Source organism: Danio rerio, chromosome 12 (assembly GCF_052040795.2).
Source record: "Danio rerio strain M-AB ecotype USA chromosome 12, GRCz13ab, whole genome shotgun sequence".
Lineage (NCBI taxonomy): Eukaryota > Metazoa > Chordata > Actinopteri > Cypriniformes > Danionidae > Danio > Danio rerio.
In genome coordinates, this window is record NC_141032.1 from 10,757,501 (window position 1) to 10,785,438 (window position 27,938).

Below are 27,938 nucleotides of genomic sequence, written 5' to 3' on the forward strand. Positions count from 1 at the left end.
GAATTATTTTCCTGGTGAAGAAAACACCCTTCACAGCTGCCAGATCAAGAACACTCTTAAGGATTTAGGTGTATGTGTGTCAAAGTCAACAATCAAGAGAAGACGACACCAGATTGAATACAGAGGGTTTACCACAAGATGTAAACCTTTGGTGAGCCTCAAAACCAGGTAGGCCAGATTAGAGTTCTAAAAAAGCCTTCAAAGTGCTGGAACAACATCCTAAAGACAGATGAGACCAAGATCAACTTGTACCAGAGTGATGGGCAGAGAAGAGTATGGAGAAGGATCATGAACTTAAGCAGTGAAGCATGGTGGTAGTGGTGACATGGCGTGGACATGTACGACTGCCAATGGAACTGGTTCTCTTCTATTTATTGATGATGTGACTGTTGACAAGAGCAGGAGGATGAATTCTGAAGTGTTTCAGGCAATATTTTCTGCTCTTATTCAGCCAAATGCTTCAGAACTCATTAATTGGCGTGTCACAGTGTAGATGGACAATTACCCAAAGCATGTTGCAAAAGCAACCAAAGAGTTTTCGAAGGGAAAGAAGTGGAATGTTATGCAATGGCCAAGTCAGTCATCTGACTGAATCCGATTGAGCATGTATTCCACTTGCTGAAGACAGAACTGAAGGGAAAATGCCCTAAGAGCAAGCAGAAGCTGAAGACGGTTGCTGTAGAGGCCTGGCAGAGTGTCACCAGGAATGAATCCCAGCGTCTGCTGATGTCTACGCATTCCAGACTTCAGGCTGTAATTGACTGCAAAGGATTTGCAACCAAGTTATTAAAGGTGAAAGTTTGATTTGTGATTATTAGTCTGTCCAATTACTTTTGGTCCCTTAACAAGTGGGAGGCACATATGCAAATTCCAACACCGTTCACCTGATTTGGATGTAAAAACCCTCAAATTAAAGCTGACAGTCTGCAGTTAAAGCACATCTTGTTCGTTTCATTTCAAATCCATTGTGTTGGTGTATAGAGCCAAAAACATCTGTCCAAATATTTATGGACCCAACTGTAGGTGTGATGTCACTGATCCAGTGCCCACTCTGTCATCTCACAGCCTTTTACTAAATGTAAATACTTGATTTTTAAGCATATACCGATAAGGATAGAATCAGAAAAATGTCAGTTATTCTCTAAGGAAGCTCAAATAAACCACACCACATGTCTCTGGAGGTAGAAGCGTGCAGGTTTATGAATTTAGGTAAATCGTAATATAAATCAGGTTGAAAACTTGTCCACAGCAGTGGACTGTTTTACAGATGTGTTTGCAACATCAAAGTATCAATATATCAATTTCACTACCATCTTATCCAAGTAGGGAACTAAGTAGGTTTTAAAATATGTTCCACTCTCACAGAAGTCCTGCACATGGATGCAGTTGGTAAAGCAGTGCTGGAGTCATTCAGTACACATGCATACCTTACTGAAAGACTCTGAAACATGGTAATGGGTGTGCAGATGTATTTAAAATGAGTTTAAATGTAAAACTGATAGAGAACAAGATTGTATTGTGCTCTACAAAAATTGAAAATTCCCCATGTCATTGGAACTTATTGGAAGTTTTTTTTTTTTTAAATCTGAAAAAAAATGAAACAAGGCTTATGACTGTAATACAAATTTTCTTGTTGCGATTTTAAGTGTTAAAGTTTTTATCATGATATACGGAATAATCACAATATTGACTTAAGCTGCAAAAAAAGTTACTTTTAACAGGTATAATAAGAAAAGTTACTTAGTGAGCTGCTTTATTGTATATACATGTTCAGAGTTGGATTATAAAGTACAACAGGTAATGCTTTACAATAAAGTCTAATCAGTAAATGTTACTGCATAAAAATAAATAAGAAAGGGTAAGATTTATTATAGTTACTGTGTTCATATTAGTTTGAAATACAACTGAATATTATAACTCCATTCAATAAAACCGTTATGAATTGTAATCAGATTATGAATCTGATTTTAATGTGTTATTAGGCATTAACTTGGATATTAAAATCATCTAAAAATAACAATTGTGTTTTAGTTCAATACGTTATATGCCGAAGCATGCTAATAGGACTTTTAATTTGCCAGTAACCTGGGTTAATTGTTTCCGGAAAATTGTACGCCAATGCAAAATTGGCGCATTTTTCTTTAAAAATCAGCGATTTCCACTGGCTGAGTGATATCAGATATAAAGTGGATCTCAGATTGTATAAGATGCACTGCATTAAATAGCATTTCCTCCCCCGCCATGTCTTTATAATATGAGCATTTATTTTACCCTCAGTTTATTCAATGGAGCTTCTGCGCTAGACTGCCGATTTTGACAGGCGCATGCGAGAAAACGGCTTTTTGTCTGGTTTTACGCTTGAGAAACTAAATGAACAAATGCCAAAGTCTGTTTAACTGATTGTATTTGACTTGCATTACAACATCAATGCTGTAAAAGAAACTATATAAAATGGAAAAAAACTCACAGTAACTGGTCACTGGAAGTTTATCAGTATGGGAAACGCACTAGCTCGGCTTACACCCCATTAACTAATATTAACTACTGAAACCTTATTTCACAGTATTAACAAACAACGGGCCTATAAATAGTCACAGAATTTTTTTATCAATATTTCATCTGCATACATTAGGTCAGATATTAAAATGTTTGAACTATTAGGCTAATCAATCAATCAAGTCAAGAATTTGATCCCTGTTTTGAATCCTCTACAAATACAATGTAAATACTCTAAAAAGCACTTTAAAAGTTTACATGATAAGACATTATTCAGAATATTTAGAAGTGCCTGCACTATCAATATTGTTCATAATCAAGATATTTTTAATTGTTTAATACAGGAATACAGTTTAGGTCAGAATTATTAGCCCCCCTGAATTATTCGCCCCGTTTAATTTTTTTCCCCTATTTCTGTTTAACGGAGAAGTTTTTTTTCAACACATTTCTGAACATAATAGTTTTAATAACTCATTTTTAATAACTGATTTATTTTATATTTGCCATGATGAGAGTAAATAATATTTGACTAGATATTTTTCAAGACACTTCTATACAGCTTAAAGTGACATTTAAAGGCTTAATTAGGTTAACTGGGCTGGTTAGGGTTATTAGGCAAGTTATTGTATGACAAGGATTTGTTCTGTAGACTATCAAAAAAAATTTGCTTAAAGGGGCTTATAATTTTGTCCCAAAAATGTTTTTATTCAAGCCGAAATAAAACAAATAAGACTTTCACCAGAAGGAAAAGTATTATCAGACATGCTGTGAAAACTTCATTGCTCTGTTAAACATCATTTAGGAAATATTTAAAAAATAAAAACAAATTCAAAGGGTGGCTAATAATTCTGATTTCAACTGTATGTCTAGCCCCAGCTAATGATAGAAACACATTTTGTTGTCATGTTTCTAGTCCAAATGACTAAAAATTCTTAAATTAATGAGCATTTTCTAGACAAACAAAAATATTGACTTGTATATTAAATATTGAAATAATATGGCAAAATTAAGTGAGTTTTTTTTTCTTGAAATAAGCTAAATAATCTGCCAGTGGGGTAAGCAAAAGAATCTTATTTTTCCTTTTGACAAGATTATTTTACGTGTTTTAAGGGAAAAGACAACATTTTTGTACTAGACACAACACAAAAAACTTGAGTAAAAAGCTTTATTGCAGTGAAGAAATCTATTTTAATGCTGAAGATTGAGCTCATTCGCTGTAGTTAATAAATCTTTTCCTCATGTCTTAGTGGCACAGAATGCCCACAACTCAGGAGACGGATGGATTTCAGGTGAAGAGACCAGGAGATGTGAATGTGAAATGCACTCTGCTTCTCATGCTGGACCACCAGGTATTACATGCACATCCTTTATGATACATGCTTTTATATTATTTGATTATTTTCAGCTGCCTTTAGTTTAAGAAATATAATTATTTTATTTAATTGTTGCTTTTGTAATGTAGTATAATCATTACATAAATGATTTTGAGAACAAAATGCTAATAAAAATAGTATACCTCTAGGAAAATATTATATCTCTAGAAATGTAAATATCACCGCAATACTATTGGTTTTGTTTGTTCCAGAGCATAGTATTGGATGTTTTTAATAATATTATGAACTTTTGTCTTCTCCTTGTACTTGATTAAGCCTCCACAGTACAAGCTGGACCCACGTCTGGCTCGACTGCTGGGTGTCCACACTCAGACCAGAGCCAGTATCATGCAGGCCCTGTGGCTCTACATCAAGAACAACAAGCTGCAAGATTGCCACGAGAAAGAGTACATTAACTGCAACCGATACTTTAGACAGGTATGCAAAAATTGGTTGGTTTTAAACGTTTTTTTAACCCATTTTATTTATAAGTAAATAATGTCTTAAAGGTGCCATAAAATGTATTTATTCAATGTTAAATTGTGCATTTATACAATATGTTAAATTGAAAGCCAAATAATCATACTTCAGTTGTCAAAAAAATATTTTGATAAAATGGAGATGCCCTGTTAAATGGCAGTCTTTTCAACTGAAATGCTTGATATGTGGTATATTTTAGCTTAGTTTAGTTTATTTTAGCTTAGTCTTTTTGCCAAAAGATTTAAAAAATATCAATTTACATTTTTAAGCATCATTTTTTTTTTTGTCAAATTTTAATTATAATTAGGGTTTGCTTTGGGTTGTTTTTTTTTTTTTTTTTTTTTGGGATGAAATCTAGGCTAAGTTGTAATTACACTTGACAAAATGGGCTGGTAGAGATGTATTTAGTTTAGTTTTGTGAGTTTAACGAAATGTTAACTATGAAAACAGGCATGCTTTAATATTACCCTTTGCATAAACTTTTATAATTGTTTTTATTATATTCTATTTATATTTATTGGTGCTTTTTGTAGAGATTATTATTCACTGTTTTAACCCAAAGAATGAGCCGTCTGTCAGATGAAGAAGAGCTGGAGTCAGAGATTCAAATAACAAATGAAGTTTACTGAAGATAGTTTGCAGTTTCATCAGCAGAAGCCAGCTGCAACGCTCGCAATGAGTTCCTAGGCCGCTCTGCCTTACAATCACAAATCAATAACAATTATACTTTCACTTAACATCATTAACTGCGTCACACATATGAGTTTTTTAACCTGATTGGTTGAAACACAGATAGACTAGAAAAATTTCCACGTGGGGTTTGTGCGTACAATTCTGAACAACATCTGAAGCATATAATTGTCAGAAATCCACTAGACTGTTTAGAGCTGACTCCAGATCTGTGAAACGGATCCATAATCAAATAGAACACACACACTTAAAAGTATAATCTGTTTCTTATCCAAGGCTGAGTGTATTATCAGCCGTCTTCAACAAAACTGGTTAAAAACCGGATTATCTACATTCAGGCCGTTATATCTTTTATACACACAGTCTATCTTGAATAAAAAGTAGAATCACTTTAAAAGAATTAACCGTAAAAACAGCAAAATCACTTTAAACATTTTACATAGTATTAACTCTTGCTTCCAGTCCTCAGCCCTCAGTTCCACTCAAGGTCTCTGTAACCTCTGACCTAGTTTGGTGGCTCCTGAAAATAGTTATAAAGAGACAGGCAAATGCACTGAACATTCTTATATTAAGTAGTGTTAACACATTCATTCATTTAAATCAGTTCAAAGTTGAATACTCATTCAAATAATAAAATAATTATATTTAATAAAACTAATGAGAAACAGGATGATGAGAAAAGGATAATAGTTGATCCATGCTGAGACTGATTGGAAGGTATAAATCCGAATCCTTCATCCTACACTGCAAAAAAAATATATTAAGAGCTGTGCGATATGACATGATGCATAAATGTGGATTTAACACTCATCCAATTACAAGTGTTTGTTGTCTTGTTAGCCAAACATGCCAAATATCACAATATACATGTTAAACTAGCAAATGATACATTTAAACAGACTTTATGCCTCTTCAGGTTGGCATTGAATAAATATATGATCAATATTTCGCATTTTGACACCCTGTAAACAGATCCAGTGTGGTCATGCAAGTCTGCCTGCTTCACAGAAAGTTTATTTACTCTTCCTTAAAGCCTGTATCGTTTTCAAAATGAGAGTCCCACCTACATAATAACTATAATAGAAGCTTTATTACATTAACCATTTAGGGGAAAATATATCATTATCTTATTTGGTGACATTTTTGCCAATAAAATACTGATGCAGTGTGGATATTATTATGGCCTTCTGTGGGTTGTCACAGTTTGTGTTTGCCCTGTTTTTGACTGGGATTTTACACCCAGGATTTACATGGGAACAAAGAAACATTGGCGTTTGAGACCAATGGTGTGTCATTTTGTACTGAACTTTTATTATTCAGCTTGGTGTAGATGTATACAGATTTTCATTTTTTATTTTTTGGCATCTTTTAACAGAGTTTTCCTTTAATGTCCACTTGTAAGTGTCTTTGGACTCACTGTTCAAGCTTGGCTAACAAAGCTCTTCAGTTTATTTATTTAGCTGCAGTGTGTATGTGGCCTGTAACACATAGGAACAGAAGAAACCCTTATATCTAAGCTTTGTATTAAACAATTAAACACTTGCTGCCACAACATGTTTTGTCTTGCCTGTAAGAATTGGTATTGCTGGCACAGCTGTGCACTGGTTCACATCATCCTGACCTGTCGACCGAGGTGTTCCCTAGGGCTCGGTTCTCAGCCCGTTTCCTTTTGTAGTCTATATACTTCAACCTTATCCCCTCCAGTTATATTATGAGCTCCTATCTTACTTTGGAACTTCCTTTCATTTTGAGATCTCTCTTCAAACTTCTTAATCATACAACAGGCAGAGACCAAACTAAACATAGGATAAAATATCATGGGAAGTTGATATGGCTTACCTTGCAGTGCATCATTTAGAAGACCTTAGCAAATGTTTAGAATCACATAGCGCTTAGTAGCATCAAGTTTTGTTGAACACCTGTCGTCTTCAATATATATGTACTATTTACAGCATAGCATGTTCTCTGCAATGACAACCAAGGAGAGGTTCTAATAATATAAGAGGGGCTAATAATATTGATCTTAAAATTGTTTAAAAATATATTTAAAACTGTTCTTATTCTAGCTAAGATAAAACTTTTTTAAAAAGATGTTCTCCAGGGGAAAAAATATAGGAAATACTGTGAAAAATTTCATGCTCTGTTAAACATAATTTGGGGAAAATTCTATTATTAATTTTCCTTCGGTTTAAAGGCTGATTTATAGTACTGTGTCAAGCGCACGCGAATGCTCGGCGCAGCCTTCTCACGACTGCATAACTCTGATATTTTCCCCCTTAATTGTTAATGTAATTAAGCTTCTATTAACTTCTAACTATTCTAGTTATTATATAGGTGGGACTCTCATTTTGAAAAAGATACAGGCTTTAAGGAAGAGTAATTAAACTTTCTCTGTAGCAAGCAGACTTGCATGACCACATTGGATCTTTTTACAGGGTGTGAAAATGCAAAATATTGATCATACATTTATTCAATGCCAACCTGAAGAGGCATAAAGTCTGTTTAAATGTATCATTTGCTAGTTTAACTAGCTAAATGTTTACCAGTTTCAAGTCCTCTGAAGGACATCCAGATGGATACTTTTGTTTTGTGTTTACCTTATGATTATAGTAATGTATGTCCGCCGATTCCCGCCTTTTGTTCAGACAAAACAAAACACCCGTGAAGAAAGAGAAACATTTAAACCTACTGCCAGCTAACGCTAGCATTTCGGAAGTGTTATTGCAGAGCAACACAAACAGCACGCAAAACTTCAAATGCATGACTACACACAATGCACGCACTGTGGGTCACGGCAATTACTCGACCAAGAAGTATAAACAAGCCGAAGGAAGCCTTGAGTTTCTTCGCTGGTCTTTTGTTTTTCTGAATGCTACCTTAATGTACAAGTAGCTAAAACTTGCTTATTCAGAGGTGGGAACCGGCAGGCGTGAAACAACATTAATCATAAGGTACATGCAAAAAAAAGTTTCTTTCAAGGGACTCGACACTTTTAAACACTTGCTCCATCGAGCTCACACAAGATCTTCGCTGCAGCTTGTAACCGAGATGACATTGGACCAAGTGCACTACATAGTGGATCTTGTACCACCCTCTAAGGCAGGGGTGGCCAACCCTGTTCCTCGAGAGCGGCCTTCCAGCTGATTTCAGTTGCTACCTATATCAAACACACCTGAACCAATTAATTAGGACCTGAACACCACGTGATAATTACAGGCAGGTGTGTTTGATATGGGTTGCAACTGAAATCTGCAGGAAGGCGGCTCTCGAGGAACAGGGTTGGCCACCCCAGCACTAAGGTAATGCTACTGTGATGGTTGGGTTTAGGGGAAGGTGATGTGTAGGCATTCGTCCATTACATAGTTGATCTGGTCCAGTATGTCATCAAGCTGTGGGCTGCAGTGAGGACTGTCTCTGTTGTGATGTGTAGTTACATTTTTTTTTTTTAGACCTCGGCGTCGGCGACGACCACAAGGGCTATGCGCCCATGCAAAGGCTGCACCAGAGCATACGTGTGCACTTGATGCAGAAGTATTAATCAATGTTTAGTCCCTTGTTTATCAATGGTCACCACAGCGGAATGAACTAGCAACTATTTCATCATATGTTTTATGCAGCGGATGCCCTTCCAGCCTCAACCCAGTACTGGGAAACCATTTGGGAAATATATGAAGAAGAAATCAAATGATTGCTAATAATTTTAACTTTAACAGTATGTGGTAAGGGTGGCGCAGTAGGTAGTGCTGTCACCTCACAGCAAGAAGGTCGCTAGTTTGAGCCTCGGCTGGGTCAGTTGGCATTTCTGTGTGGAGTTTGAATGTTCTCCCTCCGTTCGTGTGGGTTTCCTCCAGGTGTTCCGGTTTCCCCTACAGTCCAAGGACATGCTGTACAGGTGAATAGGGTAGGCTAAACTGTCCATAGTGTATGACTGTAAATGAGTGTGTGTGGATGTTTCCCAGAGATGGGTTGCGGCTGGAAGAGCATCCACTGCGTAAAAACATGCTGGATAAGTTGGCGGTTATTCTGCTGTGGCGACCCCGGATTAATAAAGGGGACTAAGCTGAAAAGAAAATGAATGAATGAGTATGTGGTAAGTGGCTCATATGAACAGACCTGTGGATGAACTGCTGTAATCTTGCAGATCTTTGGCTGCCCCAGGATGAGATTTTCGGATATCCCCATGAAGCTCGCCAGCCTCCTTCAACACCCCGACCCCATCGTCATCAATCATATCATCAGGTGTGTTTCTGATCCAAATGTTTTCAATGGTTACTTTTACAATCCCATTTTAAAGAATGATTTTCTGTTTACTTGCTGCTTTGTAGTTATTTTCAGTACAAAATGCCGACGTATAGAATACAAAGTTTGGCCACACTTGTGTTTTTAAATTTATCTTGCAACTATAAATTTATAGCAAAATTTAAATTATAAATAGGGCAGGGAACTCATTGAGCTCTTGAGCAGAATAAAGGTGAATGTTTTTAAAAGTATACATTGTTTTGATTAAGGTTTCATTTAACTTGTTTGTGTAGTTTCCATGGAATTCTCATAGTTCCGTTGTGTATTTTACATTTGTATCAATTATTTACATTTTATGAATGCTATTATTAATCTTATTGATGTTGTTGTGGATTGCTGTTGTTTGATGTTGACTATATGCTGCTTTATCTGTGTTTCATATGTCCAGTGTGGATCCCAACGATCAGAAGAAGACTGCTTGCTTTGATATTGATGTTGAGGTTGACGACCCTCTGAAGGCTCAGATGACCGGCTTCCTGTCCTCCACAACCAGTCAGCAGGAGATTGCTACTCTGGAGATGAAGGTGGGTTTGCAGTGAAATAACTGATCCTGTTATGAGGTTACATACAGGCTGTTTTTAACTAAATATCTGCATTTCTCATTAGATCCATGAGACTATTGAGTCCATCAACCAGCTGAAGACCCAGAGAGACTTCATGCTCAGCTTTAGTAACAGCCCACAGGAGTTCATCCAGGACTGGCTCAAGTCTCAGAGCCGAGACCTCAAGGTATAGGAGGGCTTTGAATATTCTTTGACGGTTTTGCTGAGTGGTTCTTGGTCATCAGTCATTTTTAGAAGGTTTTTATTGGTTTATTTCAGCTAATGACAGATACTGTGGGAAATCCAGAAGAGGAGAGGAGGACTGAATTTTACCATTCACCGTGGGTCACAGAAGCTGTTGGACGATATATATTTTCAAAGGTGAGTATTTATCTGTATTTCTTTCAGTTAACACTAATATACTTAAACAGTTGAAGTCAGAATAATTAGCCGCGCTTTGATTTTTTTAAAATTTATTATTATTATTTTTTTTTATATATTTCCCAAATGATGTTTAACAAAGCAAGGAAATTTTCCCACTATGTCTGATAATATTTTTTCTTCTGGAGAAAGCCTTATTTGCTTTATTTCGGCTGGAATAAAAGCAGTTTTTATTTACTTATTTTTTTAAAACCTTTTTAAGTTCAAAATTAATAGCCCCTTTAAGCTATTTTTTTAGATAGTCTACAGAACAAATCCTCGTTACACAATAACTTGCCTAATTATCCTAACCTGCCTAGTTAACCTAATTAACCTAGTTAAGACTTTAAATGTCACTTTAGGCTGTATAGAAGTGTGCTGTCACAATTCTTATGGGTAATTTTTTAGGGGAAGGGGTAGGGGCACAAAAATAGAATTGGGATTGGGCCCAATAGTACCGACTATATAAGTACCGACTCTATTAGTACCGACTGTAATAGTATCAACTCTAATAGTACTGACTCTAATAGTACTCTAGTGGTACCGACTCTATTAGTACCGACTTTAATAGTACCAACTGTAATAGTACCAACTCTATTAGTACAGACTGTAGTAGTACCAACTCTAATAATACCGATTATTAGTACCGACTTTAATAGTACCGACTCTATTAGTACCGACTGTAATAGTACTGACTCTAATAGTATCAACTCTAATAGTACAGACCCTAGAGGTACCGACCGTAATAGTACCAATTATAAGTACCAACTCTAATAGTACAGACTCTATTAATACTGACTTTATTAGTAACGACTCTAATAGTACTTACTCTAATACTACAGACTCTAATAGTACAGACTCTGGTGGTACAGACTGTAGTGGTACTGACTCTAATAGAACAGACTGTAGTAGTAACAACTCTAATAGTTCCGACTCTATAGTACTGACTCTAATAGTACCGACTCTAATAGTACCAACTGTAATATTACAGAATCCAGGAGTACCAACTCTAATAGTACTGACTCTAATAGTTCCGACTCTAATATTACAGACTCTAGTAGTACTGACTCTAATTGTACCAACTCTAATAGTACCTACTCTAATATTACCGACTCTATAGTACTGACTCTAATAGTACCGACTCTAATAGTACCAACTGTAATATTACAGAATCCAGGAGTACCAACTCTAATAGTACTGACGCTAATAGTTCCGACTCTAATATTACAGACTCTAGTAGTACTGACTCTAATTGTACCAACTCTAATAGTACCTACTCTAATATTACCGACTCTATAGTACTGACTCTAATAGTACCGACTCTAATAGTACCAACTGTAATATTACAGAATCCAGGAGTACCAACTCTAATAGTACTGACGCTAATAGTTCCGACTCTAATATTACAGACTCTAGTAGTACTGACTCTAATTGTACCAACTCTAATAGTACCTACTCTAATATTACCGACTCTATAGTACTGACTCTAATAGTACCGACTCTAATAGTACCAACTGTAATATTACAGAATCCAGGAGTACCAACTCTAATAGTACTGACTCTAATAGTTCCGACTCTAATATTACAGACTCTAGTAGTACTGACTCTAATTGTACCAACTCTAATAGTACCTACTCTAATAGTACCTACTCTAATATTACCGACTCTAATATTACCGACTCTAATATTACCGACTCTAATAGTACCGACTCTAATAGAACTTCCCATAGTAAGCGCTCACCTTTTTTCACTTGATTTCAGGTCCAGCAGAGGAGACAGGAGTTGGAGCAGGTACTTGGAATCCGACTCACTTAAGAAGATTCAGACTCCAAATCCACAATCATCCGAGCAACTGATTCAACAAATGCCATTGAAAATGAAAGCTTTCTGTTTCATAACCAGCGGATGCACTTCATGTGGGTTTTTGGTACTGGTCATAAACAGCTTGTCAGGTGCAGCATTTGCAGTACCATTACACACATCTGGCCAAATATATTTCAAAGCTGTTACAATAACTGGAATGCCTCAGTTGCTATCTTCCCTTCCCTGTTCTTTATTTCTATATTGTGAAAAGGAAATATGAAAATAAGCCATTGAGTTCAGGGCCTTTATTTGACATACACTCATACACAATAATATTCTTGTATGTTTTACAGTAAAATATGCAGTACTGTAGTCTGCTAAAACCCCATTGGAAATAGATAACAATCTTGATTTTGTGTTTTTAGTAGGAATTGCTGAAGTCAATTTGCCATTTTGTTTCTGATTCTTACAGCAAAGGATTTTCCAACAAAATTAATTGCACACGTTTTGAGTTTATATGCTTGCAATTAAGTAGACTAGCAATGAAATGTTTTTAATATTGTGGATTTTTCCATTTGGTCTCTCAGGAAAAATATGTGCTGCACTGCGTTCAAGAGCCATGTCTTTGTGTTTCCACCCCAGCACATTTGGATATCCAGCTGTTTTAGTTCAATATACCAGACTTTCCGTCTTCATCTAGTTAGTGTTATTAGTCTTTTTTAATTAGTGTTTGAAAGTCTGCTAAAGAGACACAGCAGTGACCACATTTGTCAAAGACGATGTTTTAGATATGCAAGCCATCAGCATAATTGATAATTTCAGGTATACTGAAGCCATAATGTTACTTAATATTAAGTAGTTCACTTCAGCAAGCACTTCTACATTCCAAAAAGCTGTTGGATGTTTTGTTTAAGTGTGTTTTAATTCATTTTTTGCAGTCGCTTATGTTAAGTATTGATGACAGCAAACTGAATTTTAAAACAAGGAATATAACAGGTGGTTATAATAATAAAAATAATAAGACAGGAAGACTGGTGAGGAAAAAATGTGCTGACAGTAGGATGTTGAAAATTAAATTCTAGCTTCTATTTTTAATGCATCTCTGATGGTTGAGCTGAAAGCATGTCACAGGTTTCTTTCCATAAAGTTTTGTGTTTTTCAATAGTTTATTTTGCTAATTGCTCAATTGCTCAGACAGTATTAATGCTGATCTGAAATGCAACTAGTGTTTTTGTTTTACGCCTTTGTGCCTTTGATTTACTTGTTAACTGATTACATTTGTGTGTGTGTGTGTGTGTTAAATGCAATTAAGTTCTTACAACTGTTCTGTTTTATATTTTTGTATTAATCAAATGCTTATCTTTTGTACTTTTTTATGAGAAATTTGAGTATTTTCAGCAATAAAGTTGGTTTCATAAAGGGGAAGTTACGTGTGTTTTTCATTCATAACATTTTATACATCAACACCCTGAGGCATCAAGACATTTGTGCTGCCCATTACATTACAAACCACAGGAGAGGGCAAATTCTTCAGCAGGATAGCGCTCCTTCTCATACTTCACCTCCACATCAAAGTTCCTGAGAGCAAAGAAGGTCGAGGTGCTTCAGGATTGGCCAGCCCAGTCACCAGACATAAACATTATTGAGCGTGTCTGGGGTAAGATGAAGATGAATCCAAAGAATCTTGATGAACTCTGGGAGTCCTGCAAGAACGCTTTCTTTGCCATTCCAGATAACTTTATTAATATGTTATTTAAGTCATTGCAGAGATGTATGGATGCAGTCCTTCAAGCTCACAGGAGTCATACACAAAATTAATTCTTTTTCCACTGCAGCATGACTTTATATTCTATACTGTACATTATTTCTGTTAAGTGACAAGACTTTTGTCTAAGCAAAGTCAGATCCTACTATACTAATTGAATAATTAAAAATCAAGGCATGATCATTTATTTTGGTAAAACAAGCATAATCTAGAGGCTTTTTCCTTTCATGTTAGCCCCTTCTGATACTAAATGATCAACTAGAAGTGAGTATTTGTTGTTTCTAAAACTTGGATAGGAGACAAGACTTTTTTTTAGTAGTACGTACCTCTTTTGAAATTTAAACTACCTTCTTCATTGCAAAGACTAAACTTTATTGAAGTGTTTTTATTAATATTGAATGTTATAATTTGATTGTTTACTCAAAATAACAAAATGCATGTTTTTGCGCTGTATGCTAGACCGTTAAATAAAGATAACACCAGTCATGTTCATGCATGTAGTGTCTGCAGTCCTGGTTAATCTGGTAATACCTGTCTCCATTTTCACAAGTGGCTTTTTGCCTAGTTCACAGAATTTCTTAATTCTGTTGAACACAGAAGAAGATATTTTAAAGAAACCTGAAAACCGGCAACCTTTGACATGCATGGTAAGAAAACAAATACTTTAAAAGTCAATGCTTACAGGTTTCCAGCTTCCTTTAAAATCAAATCTAAAAACATCATTGATAAAAACATCTTTTTCTCACCTTTTACTTGTGTTTAACTTGTTTGACTTTCTTTCGGAACATTTTAAAGTCAGCAGGAAACCGGTGCATTGACACGCATAGGAAAACAAATAGTATGAAAGTCAATGGTTACCAGCTTTCTTCGAAGTCTTCAGAAAGAAAGTCAAACATGTTTAGAACAAGTAAAAAGTGAGAAAATTAGGTCAGAATTTTCAGCCTTTGTTAGTAACTTTACATTTAATTTTATCCTGCCAATCTAAACAAAGGTGAAGCTATTGTTGTCTGAATAAATGTCTTTTGTGTGGAATTAGTTAATTGGGTGACAATGACAAAACTGAAGTTTGTAATCTCTGCACTGCTAAAAAAATCCACTGACACCTAAAAGATATGCAGATTAGGTGAACTGACAAAACAAAAATGGCTTTTGTTTAGTCTGAGTTACATTAATATTGGATTAATATCTCTTTTCAGCCATTTCTTGGAGAGGGGTCTGGATGCAGACCGGGTGCAGTGCAATTTGAGCTGCATCCAATGCTTTATAATGGGCTCACCCAACCCCACCCCTAACACTGCAAAAAATGCTTTTCTTACTTAGATTTTCTGTCTTGTTTCTAGTACAAATATCTAAAAATTCCTAAATCAAGAAGAGTTTTCTAGACAAGCAAAACATATTGTCTTGTTTTGAGAAATAATGTGCCGATATTAAGTGAGTTTTTCCTTAAAACAAGCAAAATAATCTGCCAATGGGGTAAACAAAATGGTCTTGTTTTTTCTTTTGACGTAAGATTATTTTGTTTACCCCATTGGCAGATTATTTTGCTTGTTTTAAGGAAAAACTAGAACTCAAAACAAGACAATATGTTTTGCTTGTTTAGAAAATGCTTCCTGATATAAGAAATTTTAGATATCTAGACTAGAAACAAGACAAAAAATCTAAGCAAGAAAAGCATTTTTTGCAGTGAACCCTACCCATCACAGTGATGTCACTCTCTCCATTGAGTGCATTGTGTCTGAGATTGCATTGCTGAGTGATGCAAATTCAGCTTGCATCATAAAGGCTGCATCCAGATATTAATATCCTGTACAGTTTTGTTGAGTTTGGCAGAATGGTCCTAAAGTGGTGCTGTGGTCCACTACAGTGGACAGGCTGTAAAAATAAAAATAAAAACAAATAAAAATAAAAACAATTGTGAAAACTCTAAATTGTAGTTTTTTTTTAATCCAAAGGATGTTGGAAATCAGAAAAAGGGAAAAAAAATGTTCTGTGGGTCTCAGAGGGATGAATATGATTGTAGTATCTCTCCAATGTGACTGCGGCGCTAGAGATTGAATCCTCCGTCTTCATCATTCCCTGAAGAAAACAAACCGGAAAAGCGCAATTGACTGGCGGAAGTTTGTGTTTTCAAGATGGCGCTGGACGGGATCGAGCAAGTAAGTAATATTTTTGTTTTAAATCTTCTAATATAAACAGTGATGTTAGCTGTACTTTATTCTTTAGCACAACAAATTCCAGAGATATATTGTACGGTGACTGTAGCGTTTAGAAATAAGATACAATGTCTGACTTTAAGAGACGAATGAAGCAGAGTTTGCTGTCTCATTGTGTCACTGACTGGGATGGATCATAACATGGCATGACTGGATATAACATGTCAACTAAGGAAGTTTCATTATTACATACAATAACGTTTATAATGACTGTAGATATATTTTGTGTGTAATAATGTCATGAATCTCTGGTAGTACTTCAGGAATGTCATGTCACTGAATTTAACGTTGGGAATCAAAAAACGCTGTTGAAAATAAAGCTATAAGTTACTCTCGAACAATACAAAGAGAAATGTCTTATTTCCCATCTCTACAGGATGACTAGATCATTTTAAAAGCAATAAACCGATTTCTTTACCTGACATAATCACTTTACTGTTAATCCCCGACTGTCAATATCATGACTGCATATCAATATTATTGTTAATATTTATGTTTGCAGATGGATATCGAGGACAGTAAAGGAGGCTCTGGTCTCCGACAGTATTACTTGTCCAAAATCGAGGAGCTTCAGGTAAGAATAGCAATCAAACACTTCACTTTTGCTGATACAATTTACTATTGAGATAAAGTTTAGGGTTCAAAAAGGGTTTTTCTGGAAGCTAGTACCTATTTCCTTGGCACATAATTTAAAAAAAATGTGTCAAAAGCAAAACAATTATTCAATTTATTTATTTTTAAAGCGTTGGGTATAGATTTATGCATTATACCCTTAAATTATAGAGAGAATTAACGTGAACCGAAACTGCAGTCAGATTATGAAGCAGATCAATGCTGATTTTTCTTTTGAGGTGTCAGTGTAGAAATAAACAAAACAATAGATTAAAATTAATATATTAGAGACAATAATTAAATAGATACAAAATAGATTAAGATTAAAATATGGAACAATTATCAGATGGTAATTTCTGTCAATTTTCCGAACGGATAAACAGCACTCTGTAATGTTTCAGCATGCTTTCACTTTCATATTTGACATGACATGCTCATTTGCCGGTAGAAATGACATCCCACCCTACTCATAACACTTCATAAACAGTATATATGGCTATTACACAACCATAATACACTGTGATGTAGCCTGGTTAATTAGTTCATTGGATCGTTTTGCTTTCTCACTACAATCGATCAACTCCAGAGTTTTTTTTTTATTCAAACTGAGACCACCTCATTTAGGTGATCTCGGACCGATGGTTTTGGGGTGGATCTGAGTGCGATTGCTGATTCACATATATTAAACGAGACAGGTTGCAAAACAAATGTCTAGCACCCTATTTGCACACAATTGACAGACAGTTGCAGCCAAATTAAACTTTAGTGACAAGGCAACACTGGGCCAATCAGGCCAGTAACGGTTCTGTCTACTGCCCCGAGCATCTTGCACGCTAAATTTTATTTGGCTTACAGTTAAATGAAAATGTACAGTACGTTGAACTTAATAGTTTTTTTTTACCCAAATAAGTTATTCCTTTAGATAACAAGTTAATTTGATGAATTAAAGTATACTGCCATATGCTGACAGTCATTTATGGTAAACAGAATAGTTTTTTTGTGATTATTACCAAAAATAAACTCATTACAAACAGTGAAACCAAGTACCTTATGCGTTTTTCTATTTAATAGTCTTAACACCTTAAAATAAATGTACTTGCACAATAAATGATTATTAAAACAATCACTTTAACTATACTATTAGGTAAAACATTTTTTGTGACATTATGAATTATCATTATTGTTTATGAATGTGTTAAGAACTATGTTAAAATTCCATTTAATATTTTATTTATTAAAGTTTATTTCTTTAAAATTATATTATCTGCAAGTGTTTTTAAATGATACTTTTAAGATGTAAAGGACAGTACAATTGCATTTTTAAATATGTAAAAATGTTAAATATTTACCAAAAAAAAAAAATTTAAGCAGGGTTCTGCTTTTTTAAGCAGGGTTCTGTCCTTAAGCAGGGTTCAACGCTAGAGATATTTTCTATTGGCTCGATTAGACCAGTGGTTCAAATTTTTACTTGCCCTGCCAAAAATTTCACAGGCCCTGTACCAAAAAAAAAAAAAAAAAAACTATGTCTTAGCCACATATTTTAAATAGTGTTTCAAAAATAATGTCTGTTAACCTAGCATTGGCGACGCATTGGCCCAATAGGTAGTGCTGTCGCCTCACAGCAAGAAGGTCGCTGGGTCGCTGGTTCGAACCTCGGCTCAGTTGGCATTTCTGTGTGGAGTCTGCTTGTTCTCCCTGCATTCGCATGGGTTTCCTTCGGGTGCTCCAGTTTCCCCCACTGTCCAAAGACATGCGGTACAGGTGAATTGGGTAGGCTAAAGTGTGTTTGTGTGTGTGCGTGTGTGTTTCCCAGAGATGGAAGGCTGGTAGGGCATCCGCTGCGTAAAAAAAACGTGCTGGATAAGTTGGCGGTTCATTCTGCTGTGGTGACCCCGAATTAATAAAGGGACTAAGCAGACAAGAAAATGAATGAATGAATGAATCTAGAATTTAAATATAAATTTAAAAATATATATTTAGCAGTAAAATATAGCAATATGGAAAATGTGCAGGTTTTTTATTGCAAAACAAAAGGTGGCTGACTTAAAAATTTGCTTCTCGATTCTAAGACAATATAATAATTGACAAATAGTCGCAGGCAAATTAAAATTTAGTGACAAGGCATCACTGGTCCGATCGGGCCATTAATCATTCTTTCTACTGTCCCGAGCATCCCTGATACTGGCCCCGGGCCATTGGGCAGTCCTTATTGTTGAGCCCTGCTTAAGTCTTGAATAAAAGGAGATTTTAGATGAAACTCTTTTTGGTGATTCAGAAAATGCAAGGGAACAATCAGTCATAGTGAGCTGCAAAAAAAAAACTCAGGCAAAACTAAATTTACCCCCATTATGGCACCAGATGGTACATTGAGGTTTTCTGAAGGACGAAATGTGAAGGAATGCCATTTTGCTAGAACATTGTATATAAAATTATTACCTTTAATCCACTGCAAACAGTCCTCAGTGTATTTACAATAATCTGGAGTGCACATTTTCTGATGCATATGAAACATTAGAGTTGACTTGCATTTTATGCATCACCAAAGACCATATTTTAAGCTTAAAAAATTGGTATGTAATCCTTTAAACTCAGTTTTTTGTCAGAAGAGGTTTATTCTGTCTGTTTTTACATTGTCTAACTGTGCTTGTCTCTTTACTCAGTTGACAGTAAATGAGAAAAGCCAAAATCTCAGACGCCTACAGGCTCAAAGGAATGAGCTAAATGCCAAGGGTAAAACTCTTTTTCACTCACATTTGGATGAATTTGATTTTAGGATGTCGACCTGAACATCTTAATATTCAAATGCATATCTGTTAAGCATATGCTATGAATATCAGCCGGATGACTTGACAGAGAGTGCTTTGTTTCAGTGCGTCTCCTGCGTGAGGAGCTTCAGCTGCTGCAGGAACAGGGCTCTTATGTGGGAGAGGTGGTGAGAGCCATGGATAAGAAGAAAGTGCTGGTCAAGGTTGGACAGACTTTTATTTCCTGATATACATATCAACGGTGAGACTGCAGTGCTGTTTTTCAATTGTATATTTATTCTTGTTTTTAGGTGCATCCAGAAGGGAAGTTTGTAGTGGATGTGGATAAGAACATTGATATTAATGATGTAAGTGTTTTTTGATATATGTTTAATCTTTTAAATATAGTTATTGAAGATTATTGCAATTTTAATTTCGGTTGAAGTTGTGAAATTTGTAATATTTCGGTCTCGCTTTATTTTGATGGTCCATTTGTCTACATGCAAACTAATTCTTATTATATTAAAAGTACACTGTTAGGTTGGGGTTAATGTTAGTGTAAGTTGACATGTACTTGCAAAGTTTCTTACAGTTAGATAAATGTCAGTTGAAGGAGCAGAATTAATAGATATTAAGCAGACAATATAGTAATACTCAAATAGACTATCAAAATAAAATGTTACCAGTATTTATTCTGTTATTAATTTGACAAGATTTTTTTTGGCACAGACATAGCAAAAGCACATTTATTAAGCAAACACCCTTAAACTACACAGTCTGGATTTATTACAATTCTTCAATAAGAGGTTTTACCTGCAAATGAAAATTTCAGTAGCAGTAAAAAAGGCTCTTGGATGAACAGACTGGATTCTATTTGAGCAGAATATCACAGTGGAAGTTGCTAAACCTAAACACATACATTTTAAATATTTTTGAAAGTCTCTTATGATCACTAAGTCTCCATTTATTTAAAAGCAAAATATATATAATATTGGCGAAAAAGCTTAAAGCACCCATAATAATATATACAATATTAATAATATATTTAATATAATATATTTTCTGGTACAAACATTTAAAAAGCTTGTCTAGTTACATAAGAACATTGAACATCTGTGCTTTTTTTGTTGTTGTTGTAAAAAGTCCTAGTGTAAATGCCACCTCAGAATGATACCTTCAGTTTTTATTTTATTGTACCTTTAAGTGATATTTTAAATCATATCTAATGTTCAGCTTTCATATTAATATATTTTTTGCACATTAATGGGTTTTGTATTTTTATTAAAAAAAATGTGAGTGATTGTTAAAAAAAAATGTATTATTTTATAACTTCTATTACATTTTATAACTTTAATGATGTTGGATTGATTTTCTTTTTATTGGATTTTTAATTCTTTTTTAATAGTTTAAAGCAGTGGTTCTCAAACTGTGGAACACATACCACTAGGGGTCCGCAGGCTTCCTTCTAGTGGTATGCTGAGAAATGGCTGAATAATTAAAGTAAAAAAATGAACACACTTTTAACCCTTTGACGGATACGATAACACCGATGTAATCAGTAAATTGATTTTAATAGGCTAAACCTTTTATTTTATTTTAATTTTCTAATGTTTGTTATGTACTCTATCATTTGAAGCTAATTTCCTCCCCATATTTGTAACGGTTGTTTGGGGCGTATCCCGTACTTTTATATCCAAATGTTGACGGTATGGTTTATTTACTTGCTTTTCAGACATACAAAGCCTACTCTATTGCGCAGTAAGCAGATCTAATTTAAATATGTAAATCCAAATCATTTATTTAAAATTCAAGTTAATGTTTAGACTTTAAAGACACAAATACATGCAACATATTTTTCAAAATGTATCAAAAAGAGTTTATATATGAATATGATGAAATATAGCCTATATTTATGAGTTCCAAAGAACATTTCTAGGTTTTTATGAATAGGCTACTATACATTAATACTTTATAAGTACAGCAGTTTTCTTTTTCCTTTTTAAGAACAGTGCTACTTTTAATTAACTTTTAAAAGCACATTTTAATTAGTAAGTGCAGTGTCAGTGTTCAAACTATTTATAATGTTTAAAATGGCTGACGATAATAAATATAATAATAGGAATTAATTTGCCTTGTTTTTGAACTGTGCAGAGCTGTAGCTGTTTATTTAGGCCTGTGCCGCTACTGTATTTTAATACTGGTCATTGTGGTGCTACTTACAGAAAAAAGTTTGAGAACCACTGGTTTAAAGTAATTCACAAAATAGCTTTCAGGTGGTGGATCATAACTTTTTTTATTTATTGTAATTTCAATTTTTTGGTTTTTTATATTTAAAGTGAATTAAATCCTCCTTTCCACCAGGTAACCCCAAATTGCCGTGTAGCACTTCGAAATGACAGCTACACACTTCACAAAATCCTGCCGAACAAGGTGGACCCACTGGTCTCCCTGATGATGGTGGAGAAGGTGCCAGATTCGACGTACGAGATGATCGGAGGACTGGACAAACAGATCAAGGAGATTAAAGAAGTGATTGAACTTCCAGTCAAACACCCAGAATTGTTTGAAGCTCTTGGAATTGCACAACCCAAGGCAAGTGACGGCACTGCACATTCTTATCTGGATAATTATGTCATGCAAGAAGGTCAATAGGTCAGCCAGATATGCTTGGTCATGTTTCTGACTGTATGTTTTCTGTAGGGTGTGCTGCTGTATGGACCTCCTGGCACAGGAAAGACACTGTTAGCCCGAGCTGTGGCTCATCACACTGACTGCACCTTCATTCGGGTGTCAGGATCAGAGCTGGTGCAGAAGTTCATTGGAGAAGGTTGGTGGGCTGCTTTTACAAAAAACAAATCTCTCTTTCTTTGGACACTGGAATCAAAGGGAAGAAGGATGCAGTCTCTGCTGTAAATTGACAAACCATAACATTTGTCCAGTACCTCCTTTGCATCTAAAACCAACAGTTTGTTCATACATTAATAACAAATAGCAAAAAGGAAATGGGAAATTAGCCCTAATGTTTAAATTGTTTTTTTACCTGCTGTAGAATTGGTCTCTCTAGGATGGCACACAAGTTTTAATACTAGAAGAATGGCCTCCCACATGTTCTATCTGTAAAAACACTTTCATTATACAGCATGTTCTATTGGGTTTTAATTCTGTGAGGACTTTATTTTATTGAGTTCATTCTTTTGAAGCATTTTTTAAGATTGTACGGTTTTATAAAAAAATTAATATTTCCAGTATATTTTTTTATCATGAGAATGGCTATATAAGCTTTATATGGGATTTAAAAGAAACAAACAACCAAACAGGATTTGTCACATTCTTCCTAGTAAGTTCATATTAATACTGAAATTTAGGAGCCCATTAAAGACGTCGAGGGCTAAAAAATATTCATGTTTCATTGAACGATACAATCCTAAGCAGAATTACTCACTTTATTAGAATTCCAAACATGATTTTTCATGCGATTTTTGAACAATTTACACAACCCATTTACACTAATGCGTCTTCGTTTTAAAATGGCATTTTAGATCGAAAACTATCCACATCCACACTGGCGTTTCATCTAGCATTTTTGAAAAACCCTCCTTCCACGCTAAATTGCTGAAAACACACATTTTGTGACCACACAAACGCACACACCCAGATACCCATACTCACACTCTCGCACTCTCATGCGCTCGTCTGACAAGCCCAGAGAGCAGTGCACATCGGAAAGTTTATCAAGCATTTACCGCTGGATTGCGTCTTACTACAGTTGTTAAGGGTGATATTTAATCTTCAATCTTTCGCTTTCACGCTTGTACTTAGTAATTTTAGCAAAAACCTCAGAAAGTGACTACGTTTACATGGACATCAGTAATCAACTTATTTGCTTTAACCTAATTAAGAGAATAATAAGGTGTTTACATGAGTTGCTTTTTGATTGTTGCTTTCATGATCCCGTTTTACATATTATAGCACATAATTCAATTATTCAATTAATGCATGTGTGTATGTGTGTGGACTATCCTGTCGCCAAATGCTGCGAAAAGTTCTACATGACGGTAATAATTCGATTAAGGTGTTTACAAATCTGTAATGCACTTCAATAATTTAATTCAATTAGGACGTTTATTAGATTAATTTTCTCAAAAATCGCTGTTTATGTGGTTAACTCTTAATCAGGGTATTGTCCTAATTGCATTAAAATCGAACTATTGGTGTCCATGTGAACATAGTCACTGTTGGTTGTGCAACTTTTTTACCAAGCAAGTTTGTCGACGCCATTATAAAGACACTGATCACTCTGCCTGTTCATGCGGAACAAATAATTGACAGGTGGTAATCTGTGTGTAACTTATTTTTATTTATTTATGATTTGTTTATGGGTAAAATAATGGCCATGCAGGTCAGGTAGTTGAAACGATAATAATTAATTCATTATGAATCAGATTTTTCCGGTTTGGGTGAACTACCTCTTTAAATTTAGCTTCTTTATTGAACACTATCTCTTTCAAAAAAAAAAAAAAGCCATTCGTCAGCTCTGAGGAGAGTTTTTTGTCAATGGGAAAAATTTAAAGAACTTTCCTCTGATTTGCAGAGTAGGATTGATTTTCATATTCGGACTCTCCATGTTAATTGCAGGAGCTCGTATGGTGCGCGAGCTGTTCGTCATGGCCAGGGAACACGCGCCCTCCATCATCTTCATGGACGAGATCGACTCCATTGGCTCGTCTCGTCTGGAGGGAGGATCAGGAGGAGACAGTGAAGTGCAGAGGACCATGCTGGAGCTCCTCAACCAGCTGGATGGCTTCGAGGCCACCAAGAACATCAAGGTGAGAGGAAAACATCTGTACCCTCTGCTGATTCAAACATCTAGTCTTTGCTGAGAGAAAAAATTAAAGGGATAGTTCACTCCAAAAATGTCGTCATTTACTTCTCATTCACTTACTCCAAAGCTTTTTGAGTTTCTTTCTTCTGTTGAACACAAAAGAAGATTTACTCAAGTATATAGAAAACAGCCATTGACATCCATAGTATTTTTTTGTTCGTTCTATGGATGTCTGTGGCTGCTTTTTCCAACATCCTTCAAAATATCTTGTTTTGTGTTCAACAGAAGAAAGAAATTTGCAAAAGATTAGATCCAATTGAGGGCGTACTCACACTATGCTATCCGATCTATACCCAGGCCCGTTTCCTGGATCGTTAGAGAAGTGTGAGTGCTTTGAATCAGACTCGGGCACGGCTCACTTGGCCGGCCCTGGCCTGGGTGGAAGAGGTGTGCCAGAGCGCGGTTCACTTGGGCTTTGGCGTGGTATGCTTGTAGTGCGAGTGCAAAAATGCGCCTGAGCCCAAAACTGAAGTTGAGACGTGACTTTAGGGACTATTTCATATGGATTTATTAATCCTTCTTACTGTTCAATAGGGCTGTGCAATTTATCAAAAATCCAATATCAATTTTGGCTTCTAATAATTATGAAAAAACATTAATCGAGATAAACGATTATTGCATCATATATCGCCCCCTTTCCAGTTGTACACGTGTTGCTCTTAAAACTGCGAAAGACCTCATGGTTGTGTTTGCGGCCTGCAAACACAGTCAGAAGCATGCGGTCAGCATTTGGTCTCATTCGCTCACTGAGACAAGCAGAGTGCACACATCACATCTTAACGCGAGCGCTTTAATGGTCAAATAGGTGTCAAAAACGCGGTGTTTAGTGATTATTCATATTAACCCTCATTTGTGTGATAAACAAACGAGTTGAGAATCAAAAGAAACGTGAAAGAGCACAATTCCTGCTGCCGCCTGTTTTTATCATTAATCAAACAAAATGAGAAAATCCCTCACTGCTCTGGACTTTTGTAGCTAAAGTGTTTTTCTTGCAGTGAATATGGTTAAAGCACTGTTTGTTTCATATTTCCTTTGCAGAGAGGAAAATAACTGTATATAGTTGAAATCAGAATTATTAGCCCTCCTCAATATTAGCAACCCTTTCCCCCCAATTTCTGTTCAATGGAAAGAAGATTTCTGAACATAATAGATTTAATAACTATTTAACTATTTTATCTTTGCTATGATGACAGCACACAATATTAGACTGGATATTTTTCAAAATACAAGCATTCATATTTAAAGTGTGATTCAAAGGCTTAATTAGGGTAATTAGGCAAGTTATTGTTTAACAGTAGTTTCTTCTGCAGACAATCAAAAAATAAATTGCTTAAGGGGGCTAATATTATAGACCTTACAATGGGTTTCAAAATATTTAAACCTGCTTTTATTCTAGCCAAACTAAAACAAATAAGCTTTTCTCCAGAAGAAAAAATATTAGAGGAAATATTGTTAAAATTCCTTGCTCTGTTAAACATCATTTGGGAAATATTTAATTTTTAAAAATTCAAGGAGCGCTAATAATAGTGACCTCAACTGATTATCGTTTTGAATAATCGTGATTACAATTATGACCAAAATAATCGTGATTATGATTTTTACCAAAATCGAGCTGCCCTACTTTTCAATGAACGCAAACTGTCGTAGTTTATTAAAGACGCAAACCTCTCACTGCACGACAGCTGCACCTTCAGCAAACCTATTTCCTGCAGCACGAGGACTTTGATTGTTTATTAGCGTCAAAAGTGGCTATATTTAGTCATTTTATCAGCCTGTTTACAGTTGATAGTTGATGGGAATTCACAATTCTAAAAAATTTATTGGGAAATTCCCAATAAGTCTGATTGTCAAATGACCCTCTTCCTATTGAAAGATGTCCGACTTCAAAATGGCCACCATGGTCACCACCCATCTTGAAAAGTTTGCCCCCTCACATATACTAATGTGCCACAAACAGGACGTTAATATCACCAACCATTCTCATTTTATTAAGATGTGTGCATATAAATGGCCCACCCTGTAAATTATTTTAAGATTTTTCTTATATATTCTTCTAGACTATACATAATGTTTTACTCATTGGATGAAAAACATTCAATTTGTTTGTGAAAGAGAAACTTCAAGGGTTCCTTTTGCTTTTCCAGCTATTTTAATGATCTGTAGTTTTATCTTAGAAAACAGATGATAAGTCTTTGATAAGTCTAAGACTAACAGTAGTATTGTAGTTTTAATTTTGAATGATGGTAATAGTAGATAATCTTTCGATTATGATCATTAACTGTTTTGTTTTGATTAATAATTTGATCAAATAAAATCTGAAAGTGTAAAGTTAAAAATAGAAAAACGCTAATAAAATATTTTTCAGTAATTACTTAATTTTTCTAATTATTTAATTTAATACATATTGCAAACATCACACTTGATCAAATAAAACTGATTACATTGGTGTCATTTCTGTGCTTGGCTTCAGCTGTATATATATATATATATATTTTTTTTTTTTTTGTGAATATTTTCTTCTTTTCCCTCAGGTTATCATGGCAACAAACCGTATTGACATTCTCGACTCTGCGCTTCTTCGACCAGGCCGCATTGACAGGAAGATCGAATTCCCTCCTCCCAATGAAGAGGTGACACTGAATGTTAAATATTTCGAATTTTCAGCTTCATCTTCATCCTGAAAACGAATACATCTGACGTCTATACATGTTGACAGAAAGTCTGACCTCTTTATGTTCTGTTGTTCTCCACAGGCCCGCTTGGACATTTTGAAAATCCACTCGCGTAAGATGAACCTGACACGTGGAATTAACCTGCGCAAGATTGCAGAGCTGATGCCCGGAGCGTCTGGAGCTGAAGTCAAGGTGGGGTCATGATTTAACCTGCGCCGCTGCTTTCATTTACACTCATTTACAGGCTTCTCATCAGTAGTGGTGCTGCATCAGTGTGAGAGTTTTGTCTTTGTGTGACTGACAGGGCGTCTGCACAGAGGCAGGGATGTACGCCCTGAGAGAAAGGAGGGTCCATGTTACCCAGGAGGACTTTGAAATGGCAGTAGCAAAGGTATGGACAATGTTTCTTGTTTTACTTGCATTATTCTATTATCACCTTAAAATCCTTATAGGGGAAAGAAAAAGTGGATGTCTCTAATCTGTAACTTACCGTATGTTCACAGGTGATGCAGAAAGACAGCGAGAAAAACATGTCCATCAAGAAACTCTGGAAGTAAACGTTACACTCTGTGATCTGCTTTTTTTCGTGTCTAAGTTACTTTATTGTAATCACCCAAATGTATTCAAAATAACTAGTTTGATCTGTTTTCTTTCCTTCCGGAATAAAAAAGGTTCATAATAATGCACTTGCACATTTGATTGTACCATTGACCTCTACTGTTATTGTGTAGCTCTTTATGGAGCACTCATTGGGAAAGATTTACTGGGGGTTATTACGAGGCTTTTGAACTTTCATTGCTTAAATTTTACATGAGGTTACCATGTATGGTTCCTCACCCATTAAAGGGTTTAAGACGGAAAGGTCAACGATAAGGAAAGTAAAGTGTAGAATTACTGAACTGAAAATAACCTTGACCTAATTTAGAGCTGCATATAAAAATACTTAA

At 35.3% G+C, this 27,938-nt stretch overlaps 2 protein-coding genes across 4 annotated transcripts in view; both read left to right on the forward strand.

Moving 5' to 3' along the window:
* The window catches only part of smarcd2 (SWI/SNF related BAF chromatin remodeling complex subunit D2), a 28,963-nt gene extending 15,435 nt beyond the window's left edge, over positions 1-13,528 (forward strand). For 2 of the 3 annotated variants that reach the window (XM_087275928.1, XM_087275930.1), the window contains 7 exons: positions 3,744-3,845; positions 4,146-4,307; positions 9,181-9,278; positions 9,727-9,862; positions 9,945-10,067; positions 10,160-10,261; positions 12,062-13,528. In XM_087275928.1, coding sequence (XP_087132054.1) covers positions 3,744-3,845; positions 4,146-4,307; positions 9,181-9,278; positions 9,727-9,862; positions 9,945-10,067; positions 10,160-10,261; positions 12,062-12,115 — 777 coding nt within the window. In that variant the 3' untranslated portion in view covers positions 12,116-13,528. Of the gene's footprint in view, positions 1-3,743; positions 3,846-4,145; positions 4,308-9,180; positions 9,279-9,726; positions 9,863-9,944; positions 10,068-10,159; positions 10,800-10,886 lie in introns of all 3 variants that reach the window. The other variant, XR_015503886.1, reaches the window with a different exon arrangement.
* A 2,465-nt stretch (positions 13,529-15,993) lies between these two features.
* On the forward strand, positions 15,994-27,673 carry psmc5 (proteasome 26S subunit, ATPase 5). The gene is given in 12 exon segments (NM_001003740.1): positions 15,994-16,024; positions 16,584-16,655; positions 19,354-19,423; positions 19,564-19,661; positions 19,749-19,805; positions 21,799-22,029; positions 22,138-22,264; positions 24,073-24,263; positions 26,851-26,949; positions 27,073-27,183; positions 27,296-27,382; positions 27,495-27,673. Coding segments are annotated over 12 exon segments (1,221 nt in total). The 5' UTR covers positions 15,994-16,000; the 3' UTR covers positions 27,549-27,673.
* The last annotated feature ends 265 nt before the right edge of the window (positions 27,674-27,938 follow it).